Source organism: Microcebus murinus, chromosome 21 (genome assembly GCF_040939455.1).
Source record: "Microcebus murinus isolate Inina chromosome 21, M.murinus_Inina_mat1.0, whole genome shotgun sequence".
Lineage (NCBI taxonomy): Eukaryota > Metazoa > Chordata > Mammalia > Primates > Cheirogaleidae > Microcebus > Microcebus murinus.
This window is the reverse complement of record NC_134124.1, coordinates 3,614,580-3,627,590: the sequence shown is the minus strand read 5'-3', so window position 1 is coordinate 3,627,590 and position 13,011 is coordinate 3,614,580. Positions and strand designations below refer to the sequence as shown.

The window sequence follows — 13,011 nt, the reverse complement described above, 5'->3', positions numbered from 1 at the left end:
CTTTTGTCCCCAGAAGACCCGGAATCCCTCGCTATCTATCTAACGGAGGGTCCTGACCCCATCAGTACTAAAGTATAATAAGGGCTACAAAAATAAAGAAAAAAAAAAACAATAGGCCAATCTAATTCATAAATATCAATGCTAAAATAAAATTTTAGCAAACAAAATCCAAAAACATGCTGAAAAAATAATATATTGTGTCCAACTGGAGTTTAATCTGGGAATGGAAATAAGGTTCAATATTAGAAAATCTATGATTATCCAGGCATGGTGGCATGCCTCTGTAGTCCTAGCTACACAGGAGGCTGAAGCAGGAGGATCGCTTGAGCTCAGAAGTTCTGGGCTTCAGTGCATTGTGCAGATTGGGTGTCCACATTAAATTTGACATCAATATGGTGACCTCCCAGGAGGAGGGACCACCAGGTTGACTAAGGACGGGTAAACCAGTGCAGCTCAGAAATGGAAGAGGTCAACACTCCCATTCTGATCGGTAGTGGGATTGCAAGTGTAAATAGCCACTGTACTTTAGCCTGGGCAACACAGCAAGACATTACGTCTTAGGCCAGGCATGGCTGCTCACGCCTGTAATCCTAGCACTCTGGGAGGCCAAGGCTGGAGGATCGCTTGAGTTGGAGACCAGCTTCAGCAAGAGCAAGACCCCATCTTGGCTAAAAATAAAAAGAAATTAGCTAGAAAACTAAAAATAGAAAAAAAAATTAGCCAGGCGTGGTGGCCCACATTTGTAGTCCCAGCTACTCAGGAGGCTGAGGCAGGAGGATCACTTGAGCCCAGGAGTTGGAGGTTGCTGTGAGCTAGGCTGGCACCATGGCACTCTAGCCCGGGTAACAGAGTGAGACTCTGTCTCAAAAAAAAAAAAAATCTACTAATGTAAGTCATCATATTATTAGTTCTAAATAGAAAATCACATGATCATCTTTAATATTGAAAATGCATTTGATAAAATAAACACTTATTCTTGTTAAAAGCAAAACACTCAATAAAACAATGGATACTTCAACATGGATGCTTTTTTATTTTAGCAGAAAAACAACAACTAATGGGGAAATACTGGAGATATGAATATTTATGATGTGTGAGACTTATTGACCAGTGCAATATAGATATGAAAAATAAATTAGTAATACCAGCATTGAAGTAAATATTCTAGATTATCTTCTAGAATATCTTTAGAAGAAGCTTATGGTTTCCATGTCCATAATCAAAATAATTGATAAGGAATATTCTAGAAGATAACTTTAGAAGGAGGAGGCAAAGGGAAAAGGGAGGAGGAAGAGGAGGAAGAGGAGAAGGAGAAGAAGAAGAAGACATTGACAAATTTTTTGAAACTCTGTTCAAAAGGTGAAGTATAATTCCCCTCCCCTTGAATGTGTACTGGGCTTAGTGACTCACTTCTAATGAATAGAATAAGTCAACAGTGACTGTAACCTATGAATCCAAGTCATAATAGTTTTTTTTTTTTGAGACAGAGTCTCACTCTGTTGCCTGGGCTAGAGTGCCATGGCGTCAGCCTAGCTCACAGCAACCTCAAACTCCTGGGCTCAAGCGATCCTCCTGCCTCTGCCTCCCAAGTACCTGGGACTACAGGCATGTGACACCATGCCCGGCTAAATTTTTATATATATTTTTGGTTGGCCAATTAATTTCCTTCTATTTATTGTAGAGATGGGGTCTCGCTCTTGCTCAGGCTGGTTTCGAACTCCTGACCTCGAGTGATCTGCCCGCCTCGGCCTCCCAGAGTGCTGGGATTACAGGCGTGAGCCACCATGCCTGGCCTAAGTCGTAGTAGATATTGTGGCTTTGCCTTGTTCTTTCTTGGTTGACTACTTACTCAAGGCAGACTCCCTGTCATCTGAGGACACTGCAGCAGTCCTGTGAAGAGGTCTGTGTCGGCAGGAACTGAGAGCTGCTGGGAACAGCATGTGACTGAGCCATCTGAGAGGGGATCCTCCAGCCCTAGGCAACACATTGAAAATTCATCAGACCCCCTGAAACAGAACCACTCAGCCAAACCACTCCTGAACTCCTGATTCACATGAACTGAGAGATCATAAATGTTTATTGTTTTAAGTCACTAAATTTTGGGATAATTGGTTATGCAGCCAGATAGCTAATACAGAAGGCAGAATAAAGACATTTTTCAGGCAGACAAATAGGGAGAGAGTTTGGCACCAGCAGAGCTGTACTAATGGAGATTCTAATGTAAATTTTTCAGGTAGAAGGAAAATGAAACCAGATGGAAGTTAAGAGATAGATAAGGAATGAAATATAGATAAAGTGGTGAATAGGTGTATAAATCTAATGTTTCATTGGATTTTAAAATATGCCACACCCTGCCGAGTGTGGTAGTGTGTGCCTGTAGTCCCAATTACTTGGGAGACTGAGGCAGGAGCAGCACTGGAGCCCAGGAGATCAAGGACAACTTGGGCAACATATTATGATAAGATCCTATCTCTGACAAAAAAAAAAAAAAAAAAAGGCACCGAAAAACAAACAAACAAAAAGCCCCAACAACAACAACACAACAATAAGAAGATCTAAATAAATGGAGAACTATACCATGTTCATGGTTTGGAAGATTTGATATTAAGATGTTAATTCTCCCCAAGTCCATCTATAGATTCAATATGATCTCTATTAAAATTTTGGAGAAATTTAGACTGTTTTTCTAAAAGTTGAGAAACTGATACAAATATTTATATCAAAAAGCAATAGACTGGCTAGTCCAAGTGAAGTGGTATTTACAACTCATTGATCAGAACCAGTTACAGATTCCTTTGTTCCTTCTCTATTCCCACTGCTTCTCTTGACTCACAATCAGGTGGCCAAGAATTTGGCTCATACAGCCCTCAGCAACGCTGAGTGTTTTTCAAAGTCAGGTCAGCTATAGGCAGAAGCAGAATGACCTGGAGCCTTGACTTTGAACGTCCAGCGGGGTGGGGGGGGGGGAATCTGCCATTTTAAGGAGCCCCACAGGACGTGTGATCTACACTCCGTTTTAGGAACTTCAGCTCTGGGCACCTATTCCTGACTGCTGGGAGTAGCTGAGTCTGTCTTTGGTGTCACAGACCCTGTTCGCACGGTCCCCGTCCACCTGAGAGTGAGCAGCATGCCCCCCTGCTGTTAACCATAACGTGATGTCACCGAGCCCGGGGCTGGGTCTCCAGGCTCCTTCTACTTCCTCACACTGCCCTGTATTTCCATGCTCTACTGGGTTTCTGCCTGCTGGAAGCCCTGACACCCCAAAAGAAGCTGCAAAAGCAGCAGACAGCACACAATCAGCTCTCTCCACCGGCCCCACTCCCAACATGGGATCTGCACTGGAGCCCTAGACCCTGGATTCCAGGCCCACCTCTCTACCCATGACGGGCAGTGGGGAAGGCTTTTAGGTCAATAATCTCTCAAGGCTGGTGGAGGCTCAAATCATTTCCCATGTAGAGGCCTACTGGAAAACTTCCCGTTTGCTCTCTGAAGGTTTGCTGAGAATCAACTGAGAAAAGGCAGATTAATAGGAGAAAAGGCATGCAAATGTATTCATGTGCGTGGCGGAGTGGTTACCCAACCGCGCAATGGGGTACAATTGATTATATGCCCTTCTTCTCAGAGGGCAGGCAGATGGGGAGGAATGGACAAGTTTAAGTGGGTAGTAAATGATTTTTAGGGGAATTCAATGGGCTTGAAGAACATGCAATGGCCTGGGACAAAGTCTGTTGGGCCCGCAGACAATGCTTGGTGACAAAAGTCTGTCCAGGAGTGTTGACAGACTGCAGTCTTTCTTCCTGAGATTTGAGTTCAGTTAGTGAAAACTCAGGTAATTGTTTTCTTAGGCAGATAAGGGAGCTTTAGAGAACAGCTTCATCTTGTGCTTTGGGACAGACAGAGGACTGAGACGGGAGAGTGGGGAAGGTCAGAGAGACCTTGAGGCTGCTTCTTCAGTTTAGCATGTCAAAGCACTATATTTTGGGGTCTCAGTTTCTGAGCCCCAACACTCAGTTACTGTACCTGAATGCTTCCAGGAATAGGGAATTTACTACTAATAAGGAAGCTCTTCTCTCAATGGGTCTGCTGCCTGACCCTAGAACAGACAGCAGAGTCATGCCTTCTAAATGAAATCCTTGGGCCCACCTGCTCTTTTCCTCTGGACAGATTCTTTCTGGCTCCTTCCATCATCTTCTGTAAACACAGGTGTCATTGCTTTGGCTAGAATCCTTCAGTGGTTCCCATTCCTCTTGGGTCTCCACCAGGCTGACCTCTGCGGCCTCATTTCCTCCATTCTACCCATTCTACCCCCACTCCTGTTCCACTTTTATTTTTTTGAGACAGAGTCTTACTCTGTCACCCCAGGTAGAGTGCAGTGGCCTCATCATAGCTTACTGCAATCTCAAACTCCTGGGCTCAAGCTTCCTGAGTAGCTAGCACTACAGGCACGCGCCACCGCCCTGCTAATACGTTATATTTTTGGTAGAGACGAGGTCTAGCTCTTGCTCAGGCTGGTCTCCAACTCCTGAACTCAAGGGAGCCTCCCACCTCGGCCTCCCAGAGTGCTAGGACTTCACGCGGGAGCCACCGCGCCTGGCCATGTTCCACTATCTTGCAATTCTCTCAGCAGGCCGGGTTCTCTCTTGCCATGGCCTACTCCCCTTTCCTTAACTATCATTCTTCAGCTCTCCACCATCACCTCCCTGACCCCAGCACGAGATCACCTTGCTTATTCAGCTTGTAGCACTCTGCGTTTCTCTTTATTAATTCTTGTCAACGTTGGAATTTTCCATTGACTTGAGCGATCATTTCGTTAATGTCTGCCTCCTCCACTAGATGGTAAAGTTCATCAGAGCACGATTCGAGCTAGCTCTCATTGCCTCTGCAGTACCTAGCAGAATGCTCGGTGGGCATTCACTGCATGGATGCCTCGCCCCTGCAAGGCGGGCCCCAAGCTGAGCGGGGGGTCGGGACTCCTGGGGACGGATCAAAGACAGACTGGGGGGCGGGGCAGCTACACATATGAGCACCCCGAAGGGAGGGTGTCCATGCTCAGCCCGGGCCCCCTGATGCTGCTCAGGAGGAGGCGGTGCCTGGGGAATGCCAGGGCAAGAAGGACACAGCATCCAGCTGCCGACTGGGCGGTGGGCGCCCCGACCCTGTGCTTGGGGCCCTCAGTTTCCCCACTGGTTCCCCGGGCCCAGGTAGACTCACGCCAGGTGCCGCGGGCTGCGGGGGTCTGAGGGCCCAGAGCGGCGGGCGGAGGCGCCGCAGGCCGCCGGGCCGGGCGAGGGCGCTCCAGGCAGGTCTTCCGGGGCCGGCGCGCCGCCGGGGCCGCTCTAGCCGGCAGGCGGCGGCGCAGGGCGCGTCGGGAAGGCGGCGGGCGGGCCGGCCCTCGGCCGCGGCGGGCACCATGGTGGGCGGCGAGGCGGCTGCCGCGGTGGAGGAGCTGGTCTCGGGGGTGCGGCAGGCGGCCGACTTCGCGGAGCAGTTCCGCTCCTACTCGGAGAGCGAGAAGCAATGGAAGGCCCGCATGGAGTTCATCCTGCGCCACCTGCCCGACTACCGCGACCCGCCCGACGGCGGCGGCCGCCTGGACCAGCTGCTGTCCCTCTCCATGGTCTGGGCCAACCACCTCTTCCTGGGCTGCAGGTGCGGACCCCTGCCGGCCGGCTGACCCTGCCCCCTGCTCACCCGCAGTCTCTCCCAGGGCTCACCCCGGCCCGAACCCCTGACCAGGACGGCGCCCCCAACCTCCGGTGTCCATTCCCACCTTGGCAGCCCCTTGCGAAGATATTTATCTTCTTTGAGCCTCAGTCTCCTCATTAGGTCAATGGGTGGTTGTGATGACTACGGTAATTAAAGGGTGAAGAGCTAAATACGTGGTGGCTCCAAAGTTGCTATTGTTATTTGTGTTGCTACTATTATTAGCTGAAACCGTAACCTTTGCAGAGTGCCTTTTAGGTCCGTTAGCTCCTTTCAGCTACATGGCAAACGTACAGAGACAAAAACAGGGATAATTTGACAGATGAAAAAGCCGAGGGAAGGGGAGTGATGTATCTGGGACCATGCAGCTTTTGGCAGGATTGGTGGGTTTTGCCACATACAGCAAGACGTAATCTGTGTCCTGTGGCTTTTTCTCCCCATCCCCCATCCTCCTCCGTCCTGAGAGTTTCATCTCTCTGCCTTCCCTCGCGTGAATACAGCAGATGCCTTTTTGTCAGCGTCCGAAAGCCCACTGCACCAAGAGGGCAAGGGGCTGCTTTTGAAGTGCCTAATAAGGCACTCTCTTTAGCCCACCACGAAGAAGATGGCAAATCTTGAGACTCCCTATTAGCTCAATTTCCCTGGCATTGCGTTAGAAGAATAGGATGACTGGGTTTGCTCATGATTTCTTCTCCCATTATGGCTGCCTGACTCTGATCACATGGCTCCCTGACTCTGATCACATGGCTCCTCCAGGACTAAGCCACCTGGTTTTGCTTCAGATGTTGGGGGTTTAGGATGTAGGGAAGCAGCACCAGACGCACCCATACCTCTTCCCTGCCTTCTGTGTGCTCCTGGGAAGTCTGATTAAACAGGATCCATGGTTAGGCAAATGTCAGAGAATTGGGCAAATGAACAAATAATGTTATTTTCATTAGACCAACATTCTACATGTTTAAAAAATAATCAAAAATATACAAGGCCCTTATCCCATATCTGAAAATAGGTACTGCCAGAGGTACAGTGCCTCTGTTTTTGTAAATCTTGAAACATCTGCTCTGTTGGCATTCCTAAAGCCCACTTTTGTATCCACAAGCAGGAAGAACTGTTTCCTGACCTTGTGCTGAACATGTATAGGTGTCCCTTGCAGTATCAGATAAGTCCTCTGGGAGTTTGCAGTCCAGCAACCTGCAATTTCTTAATAATCCATAATGACAATTCTTCCAGGGTTTTTACCTTACTACTTTTTATTGTGCAGTTACAATAAAGACCTTTTAGACAAGGTGATGGAAATGGCTGATGGGATTGAAGTGGAAGACCTGCCACAGTTTACTACCAGAAGTGAATTAATGAAAAAGGTAAACAGGATATACAAGTGCATGTGATAAAATGGTATAGAGTTAATGGGCCCTGCTTTGATGACACTATATTAGAGTATACTGATTTTTGAATGCTCTTTTTTACCCCAAAGATCTAAGCCCTTCCATTTTTATTTCCCCATAATTGGTACAAACCATTTCATAACTAGAAAACTCAGTATGATAAATTATGCATTGTTGGTGGACAACACATAAACTTGACCCCTTCAAGTTGTCTGGGAACATTGTTTTGAGTTTTTTGATTATTAAGAAAATACTGGCTAGAGTGCTAAAGTTTCCCACTTGTTAAAAACTTTTGTTTGTAACAGAGTAACTCATCCTTACCCCAGCAGGTGAGGGTCAGACTTATTTGCCCTCTCTTGACTTTCTGATAGTAATTTGGCTGGAGTAACGTCCAGATATCATAGCTGTTCTCTGTTCCTCAGGGCTTAAGTCTAGTCTCAGCCTATGGACTGTTTACACGGTGAGCTCTTGCTTTGGGTCTTGAATCTGGACCCTGGAGGTGGGGCTGTGGAGAGTGTGGCAGAAAGAACCTCAGAGGGTGGGGCTGGGCATCCCAGCTACTTTTCAGAATCACCTCCAGACATGCTTTTTTTCACATTTGTCCCAGTCTCTTCAGGCAGAATTGCTCCCTTATCTCCCAAAGTTCCTTTCACACTTTACTCAAGCTTCTTTTAGAGCAGTTGTGACCTTGAGGGAAGAGATGGTGCCTAAAGTTTTAGTCCTTGTAACTCCATAACCTAGGATACTCATACAGAGGGACTCAGAAGATAGTTAAAAATGGACCAAAGCAGTAAGAGTATAAGGCTGGGGATCAATTTTTAGTTCTACCCTCAGAAACATAGGCAAGTCCTTGTTTCACCTCAACTGGGTCTTGTTTTGGGAGGCAAGGCACATAAGGAGGTTCCCTTCTGTATGTGTATCAAGGAACTAATCAAATCCTCAGCTGCTCAGAAAATATTTCAGTCCCAAAGAGCACATCCCATTTAATTTCAGATGGTTTTTTCTTACTCTTTTAGTTTTTAATCTAAATCTACAGTTAAAACCTTCTGGTTGGTGTTACAGACACTATTTTGTTTTTTAAATAAACTGTTAATAGGGAACTATTTTTAGCCAGGTAGCAAAGTGAATTGGGAGTATGTGGCTTTTGGGATCCTCCGATTGTAATATTTTTAAAAATCCCTGGTTGACAAACCTTAAAAAAAGAAATCACTGGCCACTCCTTGGGTTTTCCAGAGTGGTGAGGTTCCTGGGGCCCAGCCAGGAAGGGGCTAGATGGTTGTTGGTTGCCAGAGTGTACCCCATGGGGCAGGGGCAGGCAGGAAATGAGGTGAGCCTTCATTTCCTAACTGCTTGTGGCATATTCTTTCCTTTTTGTTACTCAGTTATCTGCCCTTCCTCAGATCTTGCTGGGCTATTAGAGATCAGAACACTTCATGACATTTGGACCATAAACCCCAGAGGGAGACTAAAGGAGGTTTGACATATCCCAAACATTATCCATAGACCAGTGTGAAGAAGTGTGCATGTGTTGGTAGGGGTCTGCATAAACTGCTAAATATAAGTAAGGGATCTCACTCCTCAAAACTATAGAGGCCCTGACCTGGAATGCTCATTCTTGACACTGTCATTGCATAGTGTGAGCATCCAGGGAGGAGTCCTCAGGCATGAAATTAGCGTCCCTGAAACCAGCACTAATCATAAGTAGTTAGCTATGCGTGAGAAGCCTGTACAGAAGTCATGATTCTATAGCATTTTTAGATTATGTATGTTGCAACTTCCTTTAAATAAAACTTTTCTTAGTGATCAAATTTTATTTTTTATTATTTTAAAACTTACTTTTTCTTTTTTTTTTCTGCTCAAGAAACAGATCTACAAGTTTAATTTTAGATTGTTGATACCACTGAAAATCAAATTCATTTGATCCTGAAAAATGAAACTCTTCGTGCATAGAGTTTTGCCAGTTAAGACTTTTCTAGATAAGGCCATCCTGAGATGGAATCATCAAATCTCAGTCCCATGACAGACTGTGTGGTATTGAAGGCCACCCTGAGAAACCGCTGTTAAGTGAGCTATGGGGACTTTGTACCAGTAGTTTTGTCCCTTGCCTGCCTCCCTTTTTTGCATATGATAGAGGAGGCTGGCAAACATTAGGGAACATTGCCAGCCCAGATTAAAAAATCCCCTGATGTCAAACTATGCATCTGAAAATGTCTCGTTATTGTGCCCAGAATTGATCCTTAGCTCTAAAATTAGTTTGGTTTTATTTTAAACCTGCTACCAAGTGGAAATGAATCGCCTGGCATTGTTGGTATCTCAAGACCAGACAGTGATGAAGACTTGGAGACAGACATAAGCTCTTTAAAGTAGGATTTTTAAAATACTTTATGGGTATTCTGCAGCTTTAAAGCACGTGTGTCTCTGTGTCTAACTTTTTTTTTTCAGTCTGCGAAAAGAAATGAGCCTTGGTTTCTGACAGGTGGGATTTGTTGGACAGTTGCAGTGTATGATTTTTTTTTCTTTTGAAAGGCGGATTCAAACAGCAACGTATTGAGCTAACAATCTTGATTACCTAACCGCCATCCTAGGCACCTGCTAGCAGCAGCCTTTGTGGTTGTCCAGCTTAACCTTTATGAGTGATAATTAACAAACAGCAGCAGCTGAGTCAGGAAGGGTGTCATCGCTATGACTGTCAGAGTTAATATTTCCAAGGTAACATCTTAATCACGGAGAAAGAGGAGTGATTGACTAGGAAGCTATTATTATTGACTCAAAGAAAGAAAACTGTCAACCTAATTACTTGGTCCATTTTTCCTGAGAACATTTTTTTTATCCCAAGAAGGAAAAATGTCAGTATGAAAAGTGACTATGAAATGTGAAACAAGTTAGAAAAGCAAGTGTGCCTGCATTTCGTTCTTCTCGTGCATTATGTTCAGTCTTGGCAGGCTCTGAGGTAACGGGGCTGCCACTTGTTTGGTGGAAGAAGGTGGCAAGTGTTGGTGAGTATTTAAAAAAAATTCAGCTTGTCCGATTAGTTACATCAGAAGAGGTCTTGTATCCCAAGATCAATGCTCAGTGGGGCTACTTGTCTTTTACTCTTTTTCCCTCCGAAACAGAAGCCAGAAAAGCTGTGTCTGACCCCACAGACCCGTTCTGTCTGGTGCTCAGAGTGCGTGGAGTGGATCCCCATCAGCACCTGGTGGGAGACTGCTCAGGGCAGCCAGAATCAGCGGCCGCCGTGTGCGCGGCAGTCCTGGCCTGCCCTAGCAACACCTTGACAGACGGTTTAGAGGGTTTTTTCCCCCTTTGGACATAAGATGGTTTCTTAGGTGATAATGCATTCTCCTAAATGGAGAACGACTTCTTACCTTTTGCTTTTGCTGAGGAATTTTGTTTTTTCATCTCAAAAAGACTGGCTTAAATAGGAAATAGGTCATACCTTGAAATCTCTAATTACTAAAAAGACTCTCAGGTTGATTCACTCACACTGCTAAATGTTAAGGAAATTCATTCAAATACAAGGTGACAGCCAAAGTGATTTCTTCACACCCTGCTTAAAAGTTGTCTAAAGCCAAGTTTAAATTTACCAAAGGTGCCAGAGAGTACCCAGAAAGAATGTATCTGCTTCATTTTACCACTATTTGAAGACATGCTTTTACAGTTTCTAATAGTGTGAAATCCAGAAATATATAACCTTCACATCTCCTAAATATCCTGACTCAATGTGAAATGTTGTGAATTACTACCTGAATCTGACTGGTTTTAATTTAGAACAATAAGTGTTTGTGTGATTCTGCTTTTAGAACCGTTCACTGCAGAGCATGCCAGGAAAAGTTGTATTTTAAGTATTTCCATTATCACTTTAAATTGTGAACATTTATAGATTGCAAGTGACAAGACAAGAAAGCTTCTGGCTTTCAAATGGATGGTGTGGTCAATGTTTGCTGAATTTTTTGTATGTAGTAAAATATTAATAATTTCTGAGTATACTTACCGTTGGGGTAGTACATAAATATTACATCACTGCTATATTTTAATTTATGAAGATGAACTTGATTCACTGGATTACTTGGTTACATAACCTTTTCTTTTTTTTCCCCAGCATCAAGGCTAAGGCAGAAGATTTATCACATTTTCATCAACTACAGGCTTAGAAAGGAGGCTGGGATGGATGTAACACAGACCACAGTAGCTCTCTTAAGACTCCTGGTGTTACCAACAGAAAGAGGCAGGTGGAATGAGAAGGAGTCTGTCTAGACAGGCTTTTGAAAAGTTATTCTTCCAGTAGCTATCACTGTAAAAGTATGCATGGATATATTTATGTATTTATAAATCATGCCCTCCAAGATGAGTTCATCAACATTGTAAAAGCCCTCTTTCCTATTTTTAGTTGTTAAATGTCAAACCTTTTTTGTTTAAAATGACAATTTTTGTTGATGTAATAATGGCAGGTAATGAATTTTATAGTTTGAATTTTTCAACAATTTACCTTTAAATGTGATTGTTTTATGGTCTTTTTTCTCCCCACCAAGGCAAACTAGAGCCTTATTTCCACTTGAAATTTACATCATACCTATATCCCACTGCCATACATACTCATCTTTTTTTAAGAAATGAGAATCAAATCATAGACCTGAGGTACCTACCGGCACATGGGAGGAGGCAGAGGCAGCCTACAAAAAAGCTTTATTTTAAAATTCATTGATAACGAGATTCCAAGGCTTGTCCAGCCAGCCAGCTGATTTGTAGATTTGGACGATCTATGCTGGTTTTTTCTGGAAGGAGCCTGTGGCTTGGGTCTTCTAGACTTGAGGAACTGCTTCGCGCATGGCCTCTTAAAAAATACTGCTTTATTAACACTGGGGCTCTTATCAAAAAAAAGAAAAAAAAATACTGCTTTGCTCTAAAATTTTGGTATTAATATTCCCTCTTAACTGTTTGTTCTGTACCCCCTTCTCTGTGCCTCTTTCTTACTTGGTCCCCACCGTTAAGTACGCAGCTCTAGGCATACGTGCTAGGAAAGGGGCTTCATTTGGGGTAGTAGTTTAATGGTCTAGCACAGCAGGATTCACTCACCAGTAGGAGGCACTGTGCTTGGTACTGGCAACAGTGGCAGTTAAGACAGTGGACCCTGCCTTAATCTGCCAGTGAACATAGGTAATTTAACAACCAGACATGCTGAAAAACAGAGCTGGGGGAGCATGGTGTCTGGGAGCAGAGAAATGGGACAAGACTCTTGCCTGTGGCTTGAGACGACGGCCAGGCAGCACACCTTGGATGGGTCACATCTCTGTAGGGCTTCCAGCTCCAGTGTCCCTAGTGATCTGTCGGATGGACTGTGTGAATAAGTCAAGATCTATGATCTGTAAGCTTGGACAAGCCACTTTTTTCCCCGATCCCTTATCTGAAAAATGGAGATCATAGAAATACCTACCACAGAGAGCTAGGGGCAAGGATTAAGACAACAAATGCTATACTCAATGAGCCTTAGCTGTTTCTGTTCCTCAAATGTAGCCTAGCTTTTCCCCATCTTCTGATTATTTGACAAATTTGTAAGGCTTAAGAAATGAAATTACAAAATGGGACAGTCTGTGATTATTCACTTTTAAATGCATCTTCGTGGCTGGGCACAATGGTTCATGCCTATAACCCTAGCATTTTGGAGGCTCAGGCAGGAGGATCACTTGAGGCTAGCAGTTTGAGACCAGCCTGAGCAACACAGGGAGACCCTGTCTCTACAAAAAATAAAAAATCAGCCAGGCATGGTGATGTATGCCTAAGTCCCAGCTACCCAGGAGGTTGAGGCAGGAGTATCACTTGAGTCCTGGAGTTAAGGTTGCAGTAAGCTAGGATGATGATACTTCATTAGACTCACAGACTGAGACACTGTCTCAAATAAAATAAATGAATAAATAAAATGCATTTTCCA

General features: G+C 44.6%; 1 protein-coding gene across 1 annotated transcript; it reads left to right on the top strand.

Annotated features, from left to right (window-relative positions):
• The first annotated feature begins 5,334 nt into the window (after positions 1-5,334).
• On the top strand, positions 5,335-11,583 carry CDKN2AIPNL (CDKN2A interacting protein N-terminal like). The gene is made up of 3 exons (XM_012762177.2): positions 5,335-5,649; positions 6,962-7,061; positions 11,185-11,583. Exons 1-3 carry the CDS (start codon positions 5,411-5,413, stop codon positions 11,194-11,196), a joined length of 351 nt encoding a protein of 116 aa, XP_012617631.1. The 5' UTR covers positions 5,335-5,410; the 3' UTR covers positions 11,197-11,583.
• The last annotated feature ends 1,428 nt before the right edge of the window (positions 11,584-13,011 follow it).

Bases quoted from the DNA above. Each gene is read 5' to 3' on its own strand.
- CDKN2AIPNL (XM_012762177.2), top strand. From the start codon at position 5,411: ATGGTGGGCGGCGAGGCGGCTGCCGCGGTGGAGGAGCTGGTCTCGGGG. The intron at 5,650-6,961 runs GTGCGGACCCCT...TTTATTGTGCAG, and splicing joins CACCTCTTCCTGGGCTGCAG to TTACAATAAAGACCTTTTAG.